The following is a 20264-nucleotide window of genomic DNA, read 5'->3' as shown; positions in this document are numbered from 1 at the left end:
GAAGGACATGGGCCTCATATCTAAAATATACTTGGAAATCAAAAAATTAAATCCCCTAACAACAAATCCTCAAAGAAACAATTGCCCAATAAATAAGTGGGCTAAAGACTTAAAAGAGAAATTTCTCTAAGAGGAAAGAAGAATGGCCAATAGACAATTGAAGAAATGCTCAACCTCTCTAGCTATAAAAGAAATTCAAGTCAAAACAACATTGAGATTCCACCTCATCCCAGTTAGAATGGCTGTAATCAATTGTTTCCCTTATCTGCAAGAACTAGTATATGTCTAGGACATGCAGAAAAGGTCAAAAGCTATGTACATATGACCACATAAGATGATATTACAGGAAATGAACCCCAAGATAGGGACACAAGACATTTTATCTTTTTTGCTGTTTTTTTTAATGTACTTATAATGTACTATGTGATTTTTTTGTTTCTTTGTATGTTCTTCCCCCATGGTACAACCCCTGATGTAACTGTTTTCAATTCCAGTGTCCTGCATCTTGTATATACATTTGGGGAAGGAAAGGCGTTGACACATTATAACAATGAGATGTACAAGGCACTATGTTGAAAACAAATTTTACAACTTATGAGGGGAGGATACTTGGGGGGATGGGGAGGAAAGGGATGGTAGGAGAAAAACAACGGAGGAGGCAACAATGCTCTATAAGAAATATACTCATTACCTTACTCATGCAACTGTAACTCCTCTGTACAATATATTTCAATAAAAACATATAAAATAAAAAATAGAATATAACATGCTATCCATGGTCTATACATTTCTCTCCATAAGTGGTTCACATTTTGACTTTGTACATAAGCATTATAACTTAGCATACAGTCACTTACAACAAGCAAAAATAACCTTCTTGCTTTACAATGCTTCTAATGAAACATTTATCACAGTCAAAATGATTTTCTGAAAACTTGCTTAAGATTGGTAAAGGTTTTGTTCCTATGGGCCTGTCAACACAGAATCTCATTTCCTCAAGCTTCTATCAAATTTGTAGGAAAAATATTAAAAAATATTAGATTCAAACTTCTGCATGTCTATACATATTCAGTAGTTGATACAATATTCCATACATTTCTTTCCATAACTAGTTCACACCTAGATTTTTAGGGAAAAATATCTAGTTGTAGTTTATATTTGCTTGTTTTTACCTAAGATGTAAACATATTTTTTCTTTGTCCAGGATAATTCTGTCAATAATCTCCTGAACAACAAAAGATTTTGCAGAATGATAAAATATATGAGCCTATATATGGAGATAAACATGAATTCTTTTGAATGACTGTGTTAGGAAATGTATCATTAATCCAGTCTCAGTAGTGTTCAAGGCAACCAGTAAAATTTTCTGGATTAGATCCTTTATATGCAAATATCCTTTAAATAGTAAGTATTTTCATATTTTGTCTTAAGGGAAAGTACAGTATATTGCACATCTTGTCAGAAATAAAGATTTGGATGAAGTGCATTTTGATATTATTATATATGAAAATAAAATATGTGAGAGTATGTTAGCTGTGTGTGCATGTATATCCAACTTGTCATCTATTGTATTCATGAATCAATTAACCTATGAGGATGAAGCTATCTATATTATAAATATGAATATATATAATGATAGTAATGGTAATCGATCAAAAGTTATTGAAGAAGAGTACAAATTAGCCAGAGAACTTACTGTGAAGAATTAGCTGGTTTCATGTTTGGAAAAATAAGAATATCAACACAATAGAATACCCAAGACAGGGTTCTCAGAAATTCTCAGGTGAGCTGAATTTAGGATTAGGGCTTCCATTATATCAGTAGTTAGAAGTAGTTCAGGGTTAAGAAGTGGATAGAAGGACACAGCTGTAAATGGATTTGTAAAGTGTATGGAAAATGAGGAAATGTAACATACAAAGACTTCCTTCTTTTCCAGCCACCTAATAGGAATAGTGGTATAGCCTCTTAATATTATCTGACTTTGATTAATATACATTTCAAGGTCTATATATGAATTACAAATTTCAATAACCTTTAAATGCTATCAAGACTTTTCTTTATTATTTATTTATTTATTGGTTGCTGTTCTATTTTGCCTTTGATTTGGCTTTATACTGTGTTTTGCAATTTTTAAGCAAGTTTGAAGAATTTCTTCCCTTACATCGAATTTTCATGTTTTTCTCCTATGCCTACTAAACCTCTCCTTTCCAATTTATTAGTTTTCTGAATTAATAAGCATTTTCAGATATTTTCTCTATGAGAAAACTCTTCTAGAGTGATTACCTAGATACAATTTCCTACTACATAGTCTTCTTTCCACTGTTTTTTTTTTTTTTTTGTCGGTCATGGGACCTGAACTCTGAGCCTGGGCGCTGTCCCTCAGCTCTTCAGTTGAAGGCTAGTGCTCTACCACTTGAGCCACAGCACCACTTCCAGCTCTTTCTCCTTATGTGGTGCTGAGGAATCGAACCCAGGGCTTCATGCCTGCAAGGCAAGCACTCTACCACCAAGCCACCTTCCCAGCCCCTCTTTGCATTCTTTTAACTTTTTAATTTTTCCAGATTCTCTTACAATAAACATTATTCCTCTTTTGAATAAGATTGATTTTTTCCAAGAATTACAATTTACCAATCTCCAAAATGGTTAACTTAAAGAAGATTGGGTATCTATTTCTATTTTTGAAATTTTCTTCTATTAAGTCAAACAGAAAATGGGAATTGCCTTAATATAATACGAGTGCCAGGCTATACAGCAGACTTTTCTATGTAAAGTATAAGTCCAAATCTTTGCAGGGAATACACAATTTCATCACTCTGTGAATTTATAATGTAATGACAAACAAACATTTTCACTTGTTTCTGTTTTAATTGATGGTACATGAAATACATAATTTATTTAAGATTTTATGGATTTATGAACTATATATGTATAAAAACTTAGGTTTCTCATGTTCGGTAATAAATATAATTGCAAAACAACAGTGCACAGGACACAATACATTTTCCACTGTGGTTAACATGTAAGTCCACTGACTACACTACAAATTCTGTCACCACTGTTTTATTTTCTTTTTCTATGTCATCACTGGATGTCCAATGAAACTAAATAAAATTAACATAAAATAACACTCACTAAGATTTATGGTGTGGAAACTGTAGGAGTAGAGTTGAAAAAAGTATATTTTTCAGCATGAAGTCGACATTAATAGTACAGCAGAAGAAAATAATTTTGCTAACTTAAAAATGACAACTATGTAAGTTAATTAAGTTCAATAAATGTGTAGGATGCAAATGAGAGACTTCTAAGCAAACTTCTTATCAACTTATTTAAAGCCATTAAGTTGTAATGGAATTTCAATTCCTGTGCAAGGTTTATGTCCTAAAGAAAAGCTATTTTGGAACCCTGGTTTATAATGTGAAGGAATTTCACTTTATTCTTCAAGGAATAAGTTTCACCTGAGTTTTTCAATGAGTTTAATGATGTAATAGAATATTTTAATTAAGAATTTGTAAGGTATAAAATGGCGTTAGGGAGACAACAGTGGAATCAGAGGGTACTAATAAGGGACTATTAACAGTGTAATCAGGGACTGGAGTATTGTTGAGGGATTCCCAAAACAGATTAGACATTTCCATGGACTGGAAGAGCCTGTGATAAGGAACTGATTATATAGTCAATATTTCAAATATGAAGGAATACATACTTTGAGTATCACTGAAGTTCCTAATATATGCATATTATGACATTTGTAGTGAAAAACTGACAAAAGTTATAAGTCTAATGAATTTAGAATATACACACACTAGGATTGCCAGACATATTAGATAATAGATAATGGTGAACAATGATGTAAAGAGTGGCAACTTGTTCACTGGATAAGTTGAATGAAGGCTAGGGTATAGGTCAATTGGTTTTCTAATATGTACAAGACCTTGATTCAATCCTCAGCATTAAAAATAATCAATAGTAAATTTTTGTTTTTGGTTGGTCGTGGTGCTTGAATCTGGGCCTGAGTGCTGTCGCTCAGCTCTTCAGCTCAAGGCAAATTCTCTATCCCTTGAGCTACAGCTCCACTTTCGGTTTCCTGGTGGTTTATTGGAGGTAAGAGTTTCACGGACTTTCCTGGCCAGGCTGGCTTTGACCATGACCCTCACATCTCAGCCTTCTGAGTAGCTGAGCCACCGGCGCCCGGCTTCAATAGTAAAATTCAAACCACAGATTTAAAGCTTTTGGGGCTGGGAAGGTGGCTCACTAGTAGAGTGCTCGCCTTGAACTGAATGCTGAGGGAGAGTGCCCAGGCCCAGAGTTCAGGCCCCATGACTGACAAAAAAAGAAAAGAAAAGAAAACTGTTGTTCTTTGTCTATTCTGTTTAAGGATCATCTTTTAACATCCACATTCTCTACATGTAATAAACTGAAGAATAAGTATTACTTAGATGTTATTGGAATTTCTTGGAAGCATAGTTCTGAGTACCCTAAACATACAGAAATAAAGTATTCTGTTAAACTTACATTAAGGAAGCTACAATGTGGACACCATGTATTACATGGGTCCATATGAGCCCTTTTCTCAGATGAAATGCTCATATGACTCTTTTTGATGGATGGGCAGAAATGAACAATTATTCAAGAAGTCAAAAACATTAGACACTCTGTTTCATTTCCCTGGGACATGGATTGAACATGGTCTAGACTTCCACAGTCAAAAACAAATGCAGAAGTAGGAATACGAAAAGAATAAGACAGAAGCAACTGGACAAAAGAGATCCTGAGGTGAAAATTTCATTAAAGAAAGGATACCTAGACTACAGCTATTTTTGTGGCCACAAAAACAACAGCAAGTGAGTTGCAATATCTAAAGGGTATAATGGGACTAGCAGCTCTAATTGAGATAGGCTGGGTGTGATTTGGGCTATTTGCCTGGCTTTTAAATTTTATTTTTCTGTTCATTTTTCTGATTACCTGAACTTGCTGGTCTCAGTCTATTTTCATTTAATAAAGGAATTTCCCATTGCAACACAGATCCCTCAATTGAGAATTAAGAGAAGAAAATCAGTATAAAAAGATACTGAGCAAACTGATGTTATCAAAGTTCAGCAAAAGAAAACCTCAGGAAGCCTGTACTTGAAAGGGTTGGGAGAGTAAGGGAACAGGGGAGAGGAATGAAGTGAAGAGGGGATAAGGCAGTCAAGAAGCAAATGTAAATGCAACAAAATTCAGATGAGCAAGGTAAAGGGTGGCTGGGGGAGGGGTGAGTGAGAGTGTTGAAAGAGGTGACATTGATCAAGATATATTTATTAAATGGAAAAAACAAAAGGAGGAAAACAAAAACTTAACACTTTGACATAAATAAAAACCAAGTGGGGAGAGTGGTTGGGAGGGATAAAACTGGTGGAAAGGAGGAAAGAAGTAACATTGTTGAAAAAGAAACTAGTGGGAATTAAGGGGTGTAGTGGGACAAGCGATATTGAGATGGATAAAAAGAAAATAAGAAGGAAATAGAATGAGCAAAGTAATAAAAGGCATATGGCTAAATACAGAGAAATCAAAAGAAGAGAGAAAATACCTAATAAGATTGAGTATGAAATAAAATGAAATACTTTTAAATTTACATGCAAATATACTTCAAAATATACTGATTATTCCATATTTTAAAGTCCCTATATTTTAATTATAAAAGCAGCATGAACACAATAATTTTATTACTGACATATTATATTATATGCTGGCAATATGTGTTTTTAAGTACTTTCAAAACCAATAAGACAATATTTATTTTATGAAATGCTTTATTATGTACATATATAGTGAACATCACTGGTAAAGCTCAACTATTTCAAAAAACATATAAACTTCCTTACCTTTGTTAATTCATGGACTGAAACAGGCTTTTTCTAAAAATCATATTTGTTTCAACTGGGATCATCCTCTTACTCACCAACTTTCTTGGAAAAATATTATGCAGCTGAACAAAGGAACTTTATAAAGGCAATATTCATAACTATAGCAATAATTCCAGTTTGGATACATTTTATTTCGAGTGTGAGTTTCTCCACTACTGAAAATAACTACCTAAGTCAAAATGAACAAATTTAATTTGTATAGGAGTGCTTGGTAAGTCAAAATAGCAAAAAGGGTGGTAGAAATAGATTTTCACCATATATCTTGATATCAGAGGTGGAAGAAAATATGGAACCAACATTTTAACTGACTTCGAAACTTTTAGGAAGACTACAAGACAAAATGCAATGGTACATTTTATCAGAATCCTCAGGAAGAGTTCTTACATAAGTACAATGACTTGAATGTTTAACTTAGAAAATTAATTTTGTTTAAAGTTCCACATTATCAAATAAAGACATACAGACTCAAAACACACATCACTACAGAAACACAGTTTTACAAGGTTTTTGCTTATGAAAAATTTTATTCCAGGAACAAGAAAAAAGAGGAAATGTAATTAGTTTCACATGTGGCAGATTTTGAATCTTGTAACTTTAATCTAAATGTCTATGAATTACATAACAACTTAACAAAAATGTAAAGAATTTAAAATATATAAACCATTTCTTCCTTTCCCATATATTGAAAGCTATGGTTTGAAAGTTATAGACTTTAAAAGGGCACTGGAGGCTCAAGCCGGTAAGCCTAGCTAGTTAGGAGGCTCAGATATGAGGTTTGTAGTTTGAAGGTTTGAAGCCAACCTGGACAGGAAAGCATGAGACTTTTATCTCTGAGTAACTCTCCCCCAAAACATCCAAGTGAAGCTATTGCTCAAATGGTTGTGTGCTGGCCTTAAGAGAAAAACAACAACAACAAAAAAAAAAAATCAGGGACAGTGCCCAGGCCAAGTTCAAGCCCCAGATCTTTCCCACAGAGAAAAAAAACATATTAAACTATACAATTAAAAAAGAGTATAATAGAGTTAATGGTAACAAAAGTAGCAATTCTTCACACACTGATTCATGTTGGAGATTTCATTGTTATTCTGTTTATATAAGGTTATATATATTCTGTTTATATAAGGTTTGCTTTGAAAACTGAGTCAGCCAGAAGCAGAAGGTGTGGTGATGTAAAATTCCTGCAAAATGGCCAGAAGGTTCCCTGTAGGATAATGCAAACCATGCTACTGGGCACAGGAGTATGAGAGGTGAGTTGGTTTCATAGGCATCAGAGACTTCAGGAACCATCAACACTTAGTCATTGTACACAGTTCAACTTTGGACAAATAGAATTAGACCTTAATTCAACATCCTCACCACAGATAATATTATATACATATTTGACTGCAGTTCTATGAAATGTATAGAAAACCCAGTTCTATAAAACTCTTGTGAGGTTTTTGACTACTATGAGTTTATCCAGATATGCCATTAACAAGTTGAAGATCCAGTTTCCCTTGAAGACCCAATTCTAAGTAAAATACTTTGTTTAGGAAAAGTATATCTCATTTCCTGAAATATCTATTGTTCCTTCACTTGGAGCTAAATTTGATGGAAAAAATTCCATTAGGCAAATGTGACATAGAATAGCTAAAAAAACTCAAAGTCACATCCTCAATAAGACATGACCTATATCTACGCCTTCCTACTGTGGATGCTTATGAATTTCCAAGACACTTTATGAATGTGTGGATTTGTTTCAATACTTGTGGATTGTAGGTCTAAAGTCTTTGCTTCTAATTAATATTTGTAAAACCTTGCCATTAATGGGGACTAGAAATATGATAGAAGCTTCATACTCTTGTATAGGTAAAAATCAGAAATTGCAAAGGGGAAAAGGTAAAAGTTCAGAAGGCCCATGGCAATGAGTCTGTGTAGGTTTGAATGAGGCCTAGAGGCTAGGCCAAGACATTGTGCCTTACCCTTCCCTACGAAAAACAATTCAATTGATAGATTATAAAAAATATGGCCAACATATTTTAATTTCTTTTCATTCTTGTAAAGCAACTGTCTAGGGCAGATGGAAGAGAAGGTTGAAAGGGGTGCCATTGAGATATATTGATAAATTGTTTTCTTGAAATGGTTTGTTCAATGACAAGTCCTTTGTAAACCATGTAAAAGTAATGGTAACTTTTATAATGTATGGTGAGAAAACAGAGATGCCACATTTTGAGAGATCAAATAGGGAGTCTTTATTATAAGCCTCTATTATTTGTACTCCTATCCCAAAGACCTGCAGCTCCGTGAATACACTTAAAAATATTAGAAAACTGAGACATGAGAGCAGAAGAGGAAAGAAAGAGAAGAAAAATAATACTAACAAATCAGATCTGCTCCAGTGGAGAGCTAAAGTGGGACACCATGTTGACCCCAGGAGAGCCAATAGACAGGACAGGAGGCATGGCCCACTCACCCTGAGCTAGTCCGGGCCTAAATAGAGTCAGGGTCAAGGGAAGAGGCAGGATCCCAGGAAACTCGAGTGTTGTGAAACTAGACTGGCAGGTCCAGTAACCTATCATCTAAGACCCTGCCCCTGCCTCCCTGAATTCAGGCACACCTATTACCTGGGCGGTGGGACTTCACTTTCCTCCAAGATGAAGACAATGCAGGGCCAGTTAAACCTAATTCCCTACCTTATGTCACGTGGCCAAGATGGCCCCTGCCAGACCTAGTCTACTCACTTCAATAAAAGCAACTGGTTCGTGAGTATGCGTTCATAACAATCAAAATAAATTGATTTCTAACGTTTGTATTCCAGCTCTAAACATTAATACTTAATTGGTTCCATAGTAAAAGGACATTGAGATAAAAGGCAAATTCTACTAAAGTGATGACTAGAAATATAGAAAGAGAACCTAGTAGATATTCATTAATCATTCTTAGAAGTTTGCTAGAGATAAAATATTATAGGTAAGAGAAAAATCATGGTTAAAACATATTTTATCTCATAAGTGGAAGCTAGATCCAATTTATAAATATACAAGGAAATATATATATGGTTGTTTGAAGGTGACCCATATATTAACCAAACCATGGTATTTGCAGGGGAAAATTCAGGTGGTATAATTCTTTAGAAAAAGTAACTCACTGTCCAATAAAATGAGCATCAGGAAACTGGAATGTGTACAGTTTAGGGAGTGTGTTTAGGAAATGTGTATGGTTAAATAGAGTGGGGTTGACAAATGAAGAGAAGACAGGAGGGAGAATGAAGTCATAATATTTGAAGCAAATTCCATGAAAATACAAAAATTGAGCATAGTTGGTTGGATTAAGAGGGATGCAGAATAATGATGAAAGTTGAGTGAAATTGATCAAGATGCATTGTACAACTTTGTACATCTATTTAAAGAAACAACTCCTGTGATTTTCTTCCTTTGAGGTAATAAAATTTTCTCTACTCCTTTAAAAAGAAAAATGTGGAATAAATAGCAAGATGTGCCAGAATATCTAGTATTATGTCCAAAACAGTATTTATAACTAATATTCACTAATTAAAAAAAATTTTTGTCGGTCCTAGGGCTTGAACTCTGGGCCTGGGCACTGTCCCTCAGCTCTTCAGCTCAAGGTTAGCACTATCGCTTGAGCCACAGCGCCACTTCTGGTTTTCTGAGTAGTTTATTGGGGATAAGAGGCTCATGGACTTTCCTGCCAGGGCTGGCTTTGAACCACAATCCTAAGATCTCAGCCTCCTGAGTAGCATTACAGGCATGAGCCGCCAGCACCGGCTAATTAAATGTTTTATTCATCTTAACTCCCTTTCTTCCCTAGCTTTTTCTTTTCCTCCCTCTTTATTTTTCCTGCCTTTGATAATAAGAACTCCCCTTTAATGCTTCCAATATGAGGAATCTTGTCAATGTTTTCATTAGTTTACTTCATATATATATCAATAATATATTAATATATATCATAGTAACATTAATGCATACTCCTATGATTTTACTTGTATTTTACAGTTAGTATATCATTGTATATTCGTGACTTATGTGCTGTATTTTAAAGTTGTATCTGTTGTATTTTAAAGTGCTTGTTTAAATATCTTGAGTTTAGTTATATAATTATTTATTTTGAGGTTTCTTCATATTTTTGTAATTACTTTTAACAATATGGTTGATAACTGTTCCTTACACATGATATCTCAGTGATCATACCACGGTGACAAGGTGTTTACCCAGCCTACTGAGCAAGAAGTGATCATGTTATTTAGACTCATTGGAAAGACATTTTTCTGGTTCAAATGAAAACAAATTAACCCAGTGAAATTTTTAAAGAACCATAATCTTGTCCTTTGTTTATGATGAAAACATATAATTCTTCTGTTTTTGAAGAAATATAATTCATTGCAATAAATAATAGTCACCTTACTTTGCCATAGATCAAGGAGTCTATTTTTTCTATAAAGAATCACAGTTGTTGGTCAATAAATATTCTTATCTTCAAAAGGTGGTGAATTTACAGTCCATATTACTTTTAAAAGTGATATTTCTGTTAGGTTGGGTCTCTTGCTGTATATAGCAATATGGGTTGAAATGAGAATGTTATATTGATCTAAAATTATAAATAAATACACCAAGAATTTATGTATATTATATATAATAAATAAGTAATGTGTGTGTGTGTGTGTGTGTGTGTGTGTGTGTGTGCACACCAGACCTGGGTTTGAATTCAGGTCAGGGCCTTGTTGCTTTCTCTGAACATTTTTGCTCAAATTTAGTACTAACCCTATGCTATACTCTAACACCAATCTATTCAGATTTATCTATTTTTAATCTGGTTATTTGTTTGCAATAGCATAATATTCTAGATAGAAACCCATTTGTAGAAAAAGTACATATTCATTTAGATTTATATTTTAACCAATACATAAGAACATGAAGTAGAGCTATAGCTCCACTACTGGCTTTTTGGTAGGGAATCAAAGATAATAGTATTATGGACTTTCTTGCCTTGGCTGGCTTTGAATATTGATTCTCACATTCATCTGCCAGAGTAATTAAGATTACAGAGACATGCCACTGGCTTAGGCACAGATACATATACATAAATATATGCATATACATACATATATACATAAAGAATGTGACTGTATATATATATATATATTTAAAAACATATTTAACTAGTGAGGGGCATCTAAACTGATTTTATATCCATAATGTAAATAGTATTCAATAAGCATGATACCAGTTGTCCTTGGAGCATGTAAGATTTGATTAGTTTTCAGGATAAAGCATATCCTGAATTTTGAAATATAATGGAATGATTTTTTATAAATTTTTAAATAAATTACTGTAGAATTCTCTATGATGGCAACAATAATTTGAATTCTAGTGAAGCCTGTATAGGATTCCCCTTTATTGATAGCTTCATCCATATTTGATGAATTGATATTGCTGTTTTTGTTTGATAACAGCCATTTTTCACTAGGATATGGTGGCATCTCATTGATTTTGATTTCCATTTCCCTAAGGATAAACTAAGAATATTTTTAATATTTATCTTTAAAGAACTATCTATTCTGATTTTATCTAATTTTAATCTGGTTATTTGTAATAGCATAATATTGTAGAAACTTTATGCTACAGATAGAAAACCATTTATAGAAAAAGTCTGTGTTTGTTCAGATTTATTTGTCAACTAAAACATGAAAATAGTACCTAAAATGGATCAGTAAGCAATGTGCTTATTATACAATAGATAGTATATAATATTAAACCAAGATTAAATATTACTACCTTCTCAAACAGTATGTTGTTAGAACCATTTGTACTGTTAGAAGAGTGATATGTTACTACTTAGATGAAAAATGTAGAAAACAGTAATTCTCTTTTTCTGATTGAACTTTCCTTGAAAACATTATCTTTATTCTCAGAAGAAAAAAAACTGAACATATTGTCACTCCCTCACCTTTGTCTTGAGGTAAAGAACAATATCCTGAGCTAACCTGCAAGGCCCCTTGTATCTCGTTTATATTGGCCTCTTCACCTTGATGTGGAATGATCTTCCTTCTGCCCGCTATATTTGATTCTGCAGGCAATTACACCCATAAGATTTTATTTCTCCAGTGATAAACTTGGGCTACCAATGATGACAACTTTGTAGATGGCCAGGGCTCTCAGATATTATCTCCCTGTAACTGGAGACTCCTGAGTCTCACCTTAGAATTAATTAAACAGAATCTACATTCTAACAAAAAGTCTAGGAAATTCTTAGGCATCGTTGCCTGAGTGACACAGATCTAGCCTACCTTCCTCAAAGGGCATTTTTTTCCCTTTTTTTTTTTCCTATATACTCCTCCAGTGATTTGCCTGCTAAAACTTTGCATCAGAATTCCACATATAAAAGGCGAATGTGGGAAACTTAAGCTGTAGTTTGTATGAGGAAGAAAACATCACTTTACGTTTTCTCACGATGGAAATCTAGACAGTTGGTCTTATTAAAGGCATAGACTATATGGCCTCAAATTTTATATAAAAGTGAACTTTTATAAACCAGTCTGAAATATCATTTGTAGTGAGGAACACTGGCACAACATGAAATTGCAATTGTTAACACCAGGGTCACCAAGAGTGGCTTTACATTGTTTTATCAACTAACCTGTAAATTGTCCTGAGGGATGACCTGGATTTCATACACACAGAAAAACCAACAATGCCCAGTTGAAGATCTGCTTTTACCCTACAGGGAATCCTTAGACTCTCTTAGGGGAATTTCAGGTCTTTTACCTTATCCTCTTGGCAAACACAGTGTTATACAATTGGTTGATTCTTATGATCAAAGCAAAATTATATAAATGAAAATTTCTGCTGCTTTGCAAGTGAAGCCTTCAAGATAAGTCACCATATATAGAATTGTTCTCTGCATATTGTGCCATCATGTATTATCTTTGATTTGAAAATATATTAAAGAATCTCATCATTTCTTGGAAGATATTGGTAAAAGAAAATTTAATAGTAATTACTATTTATAGTGTGTATAATTTATAAGGTTTTAAGCTTATTAGTTTATAGCAATATTAGAATTTGAGCATCAAATGCCAAAATTGTCAAAGATAATGGAAAGTAAAAGTAATTAGTTACTAAAATCTATATAAGTGAATAGATGTATTTGAATTGTTCCCTGTAACAAGATTTATTTTAATGTTATTCTATTTAAGTTCTGCTAAGTTTGAATATTAAAGCCTTCAAAATAGAGTTTCGAGACTGATGATATATTGATTATTACATAGAAAATATTTATGATGGTTATAATATACATGCTATATGACCACACATTCTAAATAAAACCTAAGGTCTATCAACTCAATAGTAATTACTACCACACTGACAATAATTTTCTTATATACTATCTTTTAATATAGCATAGACATAAATCATGTATTTATTTCATTACATTAATGCATAGTGATGCATGTATAGAAATATAGGAATTATTATCTATGTTACATGAACATATACAAGTATTTGACTATTTTATATACAGCAATGTTAACTGTGTATTTTTGTTTCCTCATAATCTCTCCTACTCTCTTTCCCTCTTCATTGGCTTGCCTTTCCTACATATATCCATCTATGACTCTGCTATTATTGCCTATTTTTCTTCCCCTGTGTTTTGTTCTCACCACTCAAAGGTCTCTTCATCTATGCCTGTCCCTTCTCTACCTTGATCACATTTCCCCATTGCATTCAGATGCCTATCCTATTCTGGTAAAAGTTTTCTAAACTTAAAAAAAAATGTTGTTGTTTTGGGGTTTGAACTCTGGGCCTGGGCACTGTCCCTCAGCTCTTCAGCTCAAGGCGAGTGCTCTACCATTTGAGCCACAGCACCACTTCCAGTTTTCTGGTGGTGAATTGGAAATAAGAGTTTCATGGAGTCTCCTGCCCGGGCTGGCTTTGAACCCTGATCCTCAGATCTCAGCCTCCTGAGTAGCTAGGATTTACAGGTGTGAGCCACCAGTGCCCAGCTAGTTTTCTAACCTTTTAAAGAACAAATGATACTAGACATTCAGGAGAATATGCACTACTCACTATTTCATGGAGCTCCCTGCTTTATTCCAGGTACTCTGTATCACTTGCTTCCCATTCACATTCTGTTCACAGATCCTAGGTCTATTCCATAAAGGGAAGTGCTATCACTATCGCTACTGAAATTTCCCTATTTTCCACACTCAATATTCTGTAGATACTCATTCTCTTTCTAGAACACTTAATTGTGCATTTGGCAATGGTCTACATTTTTCATTCATGGTATCTTTCTTGTTTTCATGTCAATAATATTTAGCTTCCTTGTTTCTTACTTTATTTAATCACTATACTCTTTCTTGATTTATTGTTTCATTCTTTTTCAACCTCTGGACCTCCAGGTGTTTCTATTTCAATTAGAAATGAGTTTAACAAAGGAAAATTCTAACATAGAAATATAGAAATAAGTTAAGTACACATTAGGGAGAGGAGGAATGAAGTCATGAAGGGAATAGCTAAGATCAGCTCCCAAAACTAGGTAGAGGAGTGTGAGAGTGACGACTGTTGATCTTGTGAAGCTGCTGTTCACACTGGAATGTCATTGGTGTCTATGTAGGACACAGGTACCTGGGTCTTGGTATTTTTTATTTTTGTCACTTTAGCTATTAAAATCACTTTTTGTCCACATGCATTTATCTGCATTTGTCCACATTCAAATAGATTTTGGTATGCCTCCATTGATACATGGGTAAGTACAGTCTTTTCTTTGTTACCCAGAGCTATGCAGTTTTAAAAGATCAAGCACTGATGATAAACTGGTGGACACGTATCCTTTTATTGTCTCCATGTAACTTCCTCATTTTAAAAATTGCCATTCTGATTTCTCAATAGTGTTGTTTTCCAAAGCATATGTTATCCACAACTCTGCCTGAAGATACTACTAGGACCCCAAAGTTATTATTAATATTACTCCGACAAAGTCCTATCATGAATATGTCCTGCTTGAATGTTCCACTGATCCTTTTAATATAATTTTCAGTACATCCTAGCTCCTAATATGAATATTTTATGACTATCTTCCTATTCACCAAAACCGTGCTTTTTACTTTGCAGGATTTCTTGTGCCTGGTTAAGCATGGGTGTAAACATCCAGGGACTCTGCCTTGTGAAAATTTTAGAATAAATCTTTCTTCCTTCCTTTCTTTCTTTCTTTCTTTCCTTCCTTCCTTCCTCTCTTCTTTCTTTCTTCCTTCCTTCCTTCCTTCCTTCCTTCCTTCCTTCCTTTTCTTTCTTTCTTTTTGTCTTTCCTTGCTTGCTTCCTTTCTTGCTTCCTTGCTTCCTTCCTTTCCTCCTTCTTTTCTTCCTTCCTTCCTTCCTTGCTTCCTTTCTTCCTCCCTCCTTCCCTCCCTTCTTCTCTCCCCCTCTCTCTTTCCCTCTTTCTCTCTCTCTTTCTTGCTTTCTCTTTCTCTCTTTCTCTTTCTTTTCATTTCTTTCTTTCTTTCTTTCCTCCCTCCCTTCTTTCTTTCTTGCTTGCTTGCCTTCCTTCCTTCCTTTCTTCCTTCCTCCTTCCTTCCTTCCTTTCTTTTTCTTTCTTTCTTCATTTTTATTTCTTTTGATTGTGGGGCTTCAACTCTGGGCCCAGGTACTGTTGCTCAGCTCTTCAGCTCAAGGCTAATGCTCTACTACTTGAGCCACAGTTCCACTTCCATTTTTTTCTAAGTGGTTTATTGGAGACAAGAGTCTCACGGACTTTACTGCCAGAGCTGGCTTTGAACTGTGTTCCTCAGATCTCAGGCTCCTGAGTAGCTAGGATTACAGATGTGATCCACTGGAGCCTGGCTAGAATAAATTTCTTTTTTCACTTCATCACTCTCAAATATACTTGTGGTCCTGGGGCTGCAACTAAGGGCCCAAGAGCTGTCCCTGGGCTTTATTATTCAAACTAGTGCTCTACCATTTGAGCCACAGCTCTATTTCTGGTTTTCTGGTGATAAATTGGGGATAAGCATTTCATGGACTTTCCTGTTTGGGCTGGCTTTGAACTATGATCCTCAGATCTCAGCTCCTGAGTAGTTAGAATTACAGGTATTGTTTGAGTTCTACATAAATTTTAGTCTTCCTGGGAGCATTTTATAAAGAGATTATGTAATCATTTATAAAAATAATTCACTCACAAAGTTGAAATGACTGCTGTTTCAAGCACTTCAATTCTTCTCAATATTTTCAATTCCTATATTAGATGAATGAAAATTAAATGGCAATTCTGGTGGAATTGTGAGTTATAATAATTCCTCTCCTCCAATATTCACCGAATAAATCCTAGTGATTGTTTTTTACATTTATTTCATTTTCCTTTAGAGGACATCCTGTGATCATGGAACAGGGAAATGCAACATTGCTGACAGACTTTGTTCTCACAGGACTTACAGATCGGCAAGAGCTTCGGGTCCCACTGTTCCTGGTGTTCTCGGTAATCTATCTCATCACCCTTGTGGGAAACCTTGGATTAATTGCTCTAATCTGGAAGGACCCTCACCTGCACATCCCCATGTACTTCTTCCTTGGGAGCTTAGCTTTTGTGGATGCTTGGATATCATCCACGGTGACTCCAAATATGCTGGTGAACTTGTTAGTAACAAGGAAGATCATATCTCTTTCGGAATGCATGATCCAATTTTTTGCCTTTGCATTTGGTGGAACCACAGAATGCTTTCTGTTAGGAGTAATGGCTTATGATCGCTATGTAGCCATATGCAAACCTTTACGTTATCCAGTGATCATGACCAATAGGCTATGCTTGCGGCTATTAGTTTTGTCATTTGTGGGGGGCTTTCTTCATTCCTTGTTTCATGTGGGATTTTTATTTAGATTAACCTTCTGTAATTCCAATGTGATACATCACTTTTATTGTGATATAATGCCTTTGTATAGCATTTCCTGTACTGATCCTTTCATTAATTTGCTGCTGGTATTTATTTTTTCTGGTACAATTCAAGTATTCACTATTGTGACAGTTCTTATATCGTACTCGTTAGTGCTGTTGACAATTTTAAAGAACAAGTCAATGAAAGGCCTACGGAAAGCCCTCTCCACCTGCGGGGCCCATCTCTTATCTGTGTCTTTGTACTATGGCCCTCTTCTATTCATGTATGTGCTCCCCGCCTCCCAACAAGGAGACAATCACGGCATGATGGACTCTTTATTTTACACTGTCATAATTCCAGTGTTAAATCCTCTTATCTACAGTCTGAGGAACAAACAAGTCATAAACTCACTGACTAAGATATTAAACAGAAATGTATAGATCACAGCATATTATATGCTTTCTATTTATTATGTAGCAATTACACAATTTTCCACTTAGATATATCTCTTTTATGAAAAAAATCAAAGCAATTATAATTTTCCTGTGTGTTTTTAATTCTAATTACATTAGTAATTGAAGCATTTTAATGACTGAAGATAATATTTAAGATAGAATCCTTAAGGTGTTGGTTTCTTTAATTTGAATTATTTAATCTGTATTGTAATATTTTTTAAATGAACTAAGTGCTAAAATAGTGTTTGAATTTTTATGATATTTTATGGGACACAATTATTCTGCTGCTGTTGTGTGAGCTGGACAGCCCTGCTTCATTCACTCAGTTGTGTTAGCTGCTTCTGTCTGTGGGAACAGCTGACAATTCAGCAAAGCTACTAGTCTTTTATAGTCTTTTTCCATCTTTTTCAGGAAATGATTTATTTACTTCTTGTAAAAATTTAACTCCCATTTCATATGAAGAAAGAAACAGAAATAGAAGCAAGATTGTGAAAATAAATAGAAAAGGCAAAAATCAAAGCTTAAGAGGACACTCTTCTCTCAGTGTGTTGTATGAGGTGCAAAAAGAGGTGGCTTAATTGTTTTAGTTTACAACCTTTTGTAAAAAAAACATTTTCAGCCTAATTTGTGTGAATAACTTGATCTATTCAGACACCTAACAGATAAGATCTAGTAACTTAAGATGTATGCAAACAAGCAACGTAGGAAAATAGAAAAGGAAAGTATTTTTATCTTTGATTATTTTAAAAGCTGCATCAAGTAAGGACAAAACATATGTAATACCTCATCTTAGCTTATACCTTAATATCTTAATAATACCTTAAGTAGAATATGTTACTGAAAGCAAGTAGCGTTAAACATGCATTACCTCATATCTCACACTAAGTAATGTTAAGATAAAATGTCACACTTCCCAGTGAGTGGTGTGGTGGGTTACAGCATGAATGAGGTAAGTCTTGTGTTTCTCTACACAGTAGCTTTCCACATACTCTTTACTCTTTAAGTCCACTGAAAGAGTCATATCAATGGCTTACCTTCTGATCAACACTGAAACCTCATGCACATTTCTACTAACATTTATCAGAATCACCCACAATTATTTAGCTGTGTGAATTGAAAAAGTCTAGTTTCTTCTCTCTTTAACTCATACTTACTTTCCAAACATTGATTCTAGATTTTTCTTTATATACACAACCCTAATTGACTAATAATCTTCAACAATTTTTAAAATTACCATGATCAGATTGCATGAATATATTGTCTATGCATTTTGATGTATATATTAAATTTTGATTGACTGTGTCTTACTGTATATGTTATGTTGAATAAAATGTTCCCTTAACACTTGTAGTATTCCATTAACAGTATATAACTGTTAAATTTATCAATTTTAAATGGAACTTTGTGACAACACATTCAGGTTTTTCATTTACCCGATGACCAATGATTTTCAGTATGTATATGTGTTGTTACTTGATATGTGTATAAGTCTTAAGTAACTTGAGTCTTCAAATCACTGTACATCCATTTCTTACTAAATATTTGAGAGCTAATCTTATATTTTAAATACATACTAAACCATTCTGTTACCATTTTGAGAGAAATGAATCCATTTACCTAGATGACAAATTAATCAGAGGAAATCAGTATGCCTATGTTTGTGATTCTTGTGTTACAATTATACTTTTTAAGGGAGCTAAAAAAATAGAATGGAAGAAAGACAGCCTCTTCAGTAAATGGTGCTGGCAAAATTGGTTAATCACCTGTAGAAAACTAAAGCTAGATCCTTATATATCACCCTGGACTAGAATCAACTCCAAATGCATCAAAGACCTTGGAGTCAAAGCAGACACTCTGAAAACATTACAGGAAGGAATAGGAGAAATCCTAGGTCTCCTTGGCACAGGCTGAAATTTTCACAATAGAGACCCAGAAACACAACCAATCAAAGAAAGGTTGGACAAATGGGATTGCATGAAGTTGCAGAGCTTCTGCATGACAAAGAACATAGCTAGCAAGATCAATAGAAAACCCACGGATTGGGAGAAGATCTTCACTAGCCATACAATGGAAAAGGGTCTCATATCTAAAATATACTTGGAACTCAAAAAATTAACTCCCCCAACAACAAATCCTCAAAGAAACAACTGTCCAATAAATAAGTGGGCTAAAGACTTAAAGAGAAGCTTCTCTGAAGGGGAAAGAAGGATGGCCAATAGAGACATGAACAAATGGACAACCTCTCTAGCCATAAGAGAAATGCAAATCAAAACATTGAGATTCCACCTCACCCCAGTTAGAATGGCTATAATCAAGAAATCTAATAACAACAGATGCTGGAGGGGATGTGGCCAGAAGGAAACCTTAGTGCATTGTTGGTAGGAATGTAAACTTGTTCAACTGCTTTGGAAAGTAGTATAGAGGTTCCTCAAAAGACTCCACATATGACCTATGACCCAGCAATCCCACTTTTGGGCATTTACCCAAATGATCACAAACAAGGCCATACTAAGGCTACTAGCATGACTATGTTTATTGTAGCATTATTCACCATAGCTCAAATATGGAACCAATCCAGATGCCCCCTCAGTAAATGAATGGATCAAGAAAATGTGATATATATATATATATATACAACTATATATATATATATATACAACAATGAGATGTACAGCAAACTTTACAACTTTGCCCAGGGAAGGAGGATATGGGGGGAGCGGGGTGGGGGGAGGATGGGAAGGGATGGGAAGGGGAAACAAAGGAGGAGGCGACAATGCTTGATAAGAAATGTACTCATTATCTTGCCCATGTAATTGTAACCCCTCTGTATGGTATTTTCACAATAATAATAATATATATATGGCATATATATATACAAACACACAATTTTATTTTTCTGTATAAAATCAATTAATATAAATACTCCTGAATTTTTAAAGGTACAAGTAAGAGATTAAATTGTTTCTATAATATTTATTATCCTTTACATAAAAAGTAAAATTTTTGCTTAATGCATAATAATTTAAGACTAGATTTTAAAATGCC

At 34.3% G+C, this 20264-nt stretch overlaps 1 protein-coding gene across 1 annotated transcript; it reads left to right on the top strand.

Annotated features, from left to right (window-relative positions):
• Positions 1 to 16274: 16274 nt before the first annotated feature.
• Positions 16275 to 17204, top strand: LOC105991471 (olfactory receptor 186-like). Its single transcript, XM_013024112.1, has one exon. The coding sequence runs from the start codon at positions 16275 to 16277 to the stop codon at positions 17202 to 17204; it is 930 nt and encodes a 309-aa protein (XP_012879566.1).
• The last annotated feature ends 3060 nt before the right edge of the window (positions 17205 to 20264 follow it).

This window comes from Dipodomys ordii, unplaced genomic scaffold (assembly GCF_000151885.1).
Source record: "Dipodomys ordii isolate 6190 unplaced genomic scaffold, Dord_2.0 Scaffold73, whole genome shotgun sequence".
Taxonomy (NCBI): Eukaryota; Metazoa; Chordata; class Mammalia; order Rodentia; family Heteromyidae; genus Dipodomys; species Dipodomys ordii.
This window is presented reverse-complemented; position numbering and strand designations above follow the sequence as displayed.

Excerpts from the sequence above, each read along its gene's own strand:
- LOC105991471 (XM_013024112.1), top strand. The coding sequence starts at position 16,275 with ATGGAACAGGGAAATGCAACATTGCTGACAGACTTTGTTCTCACAGGA.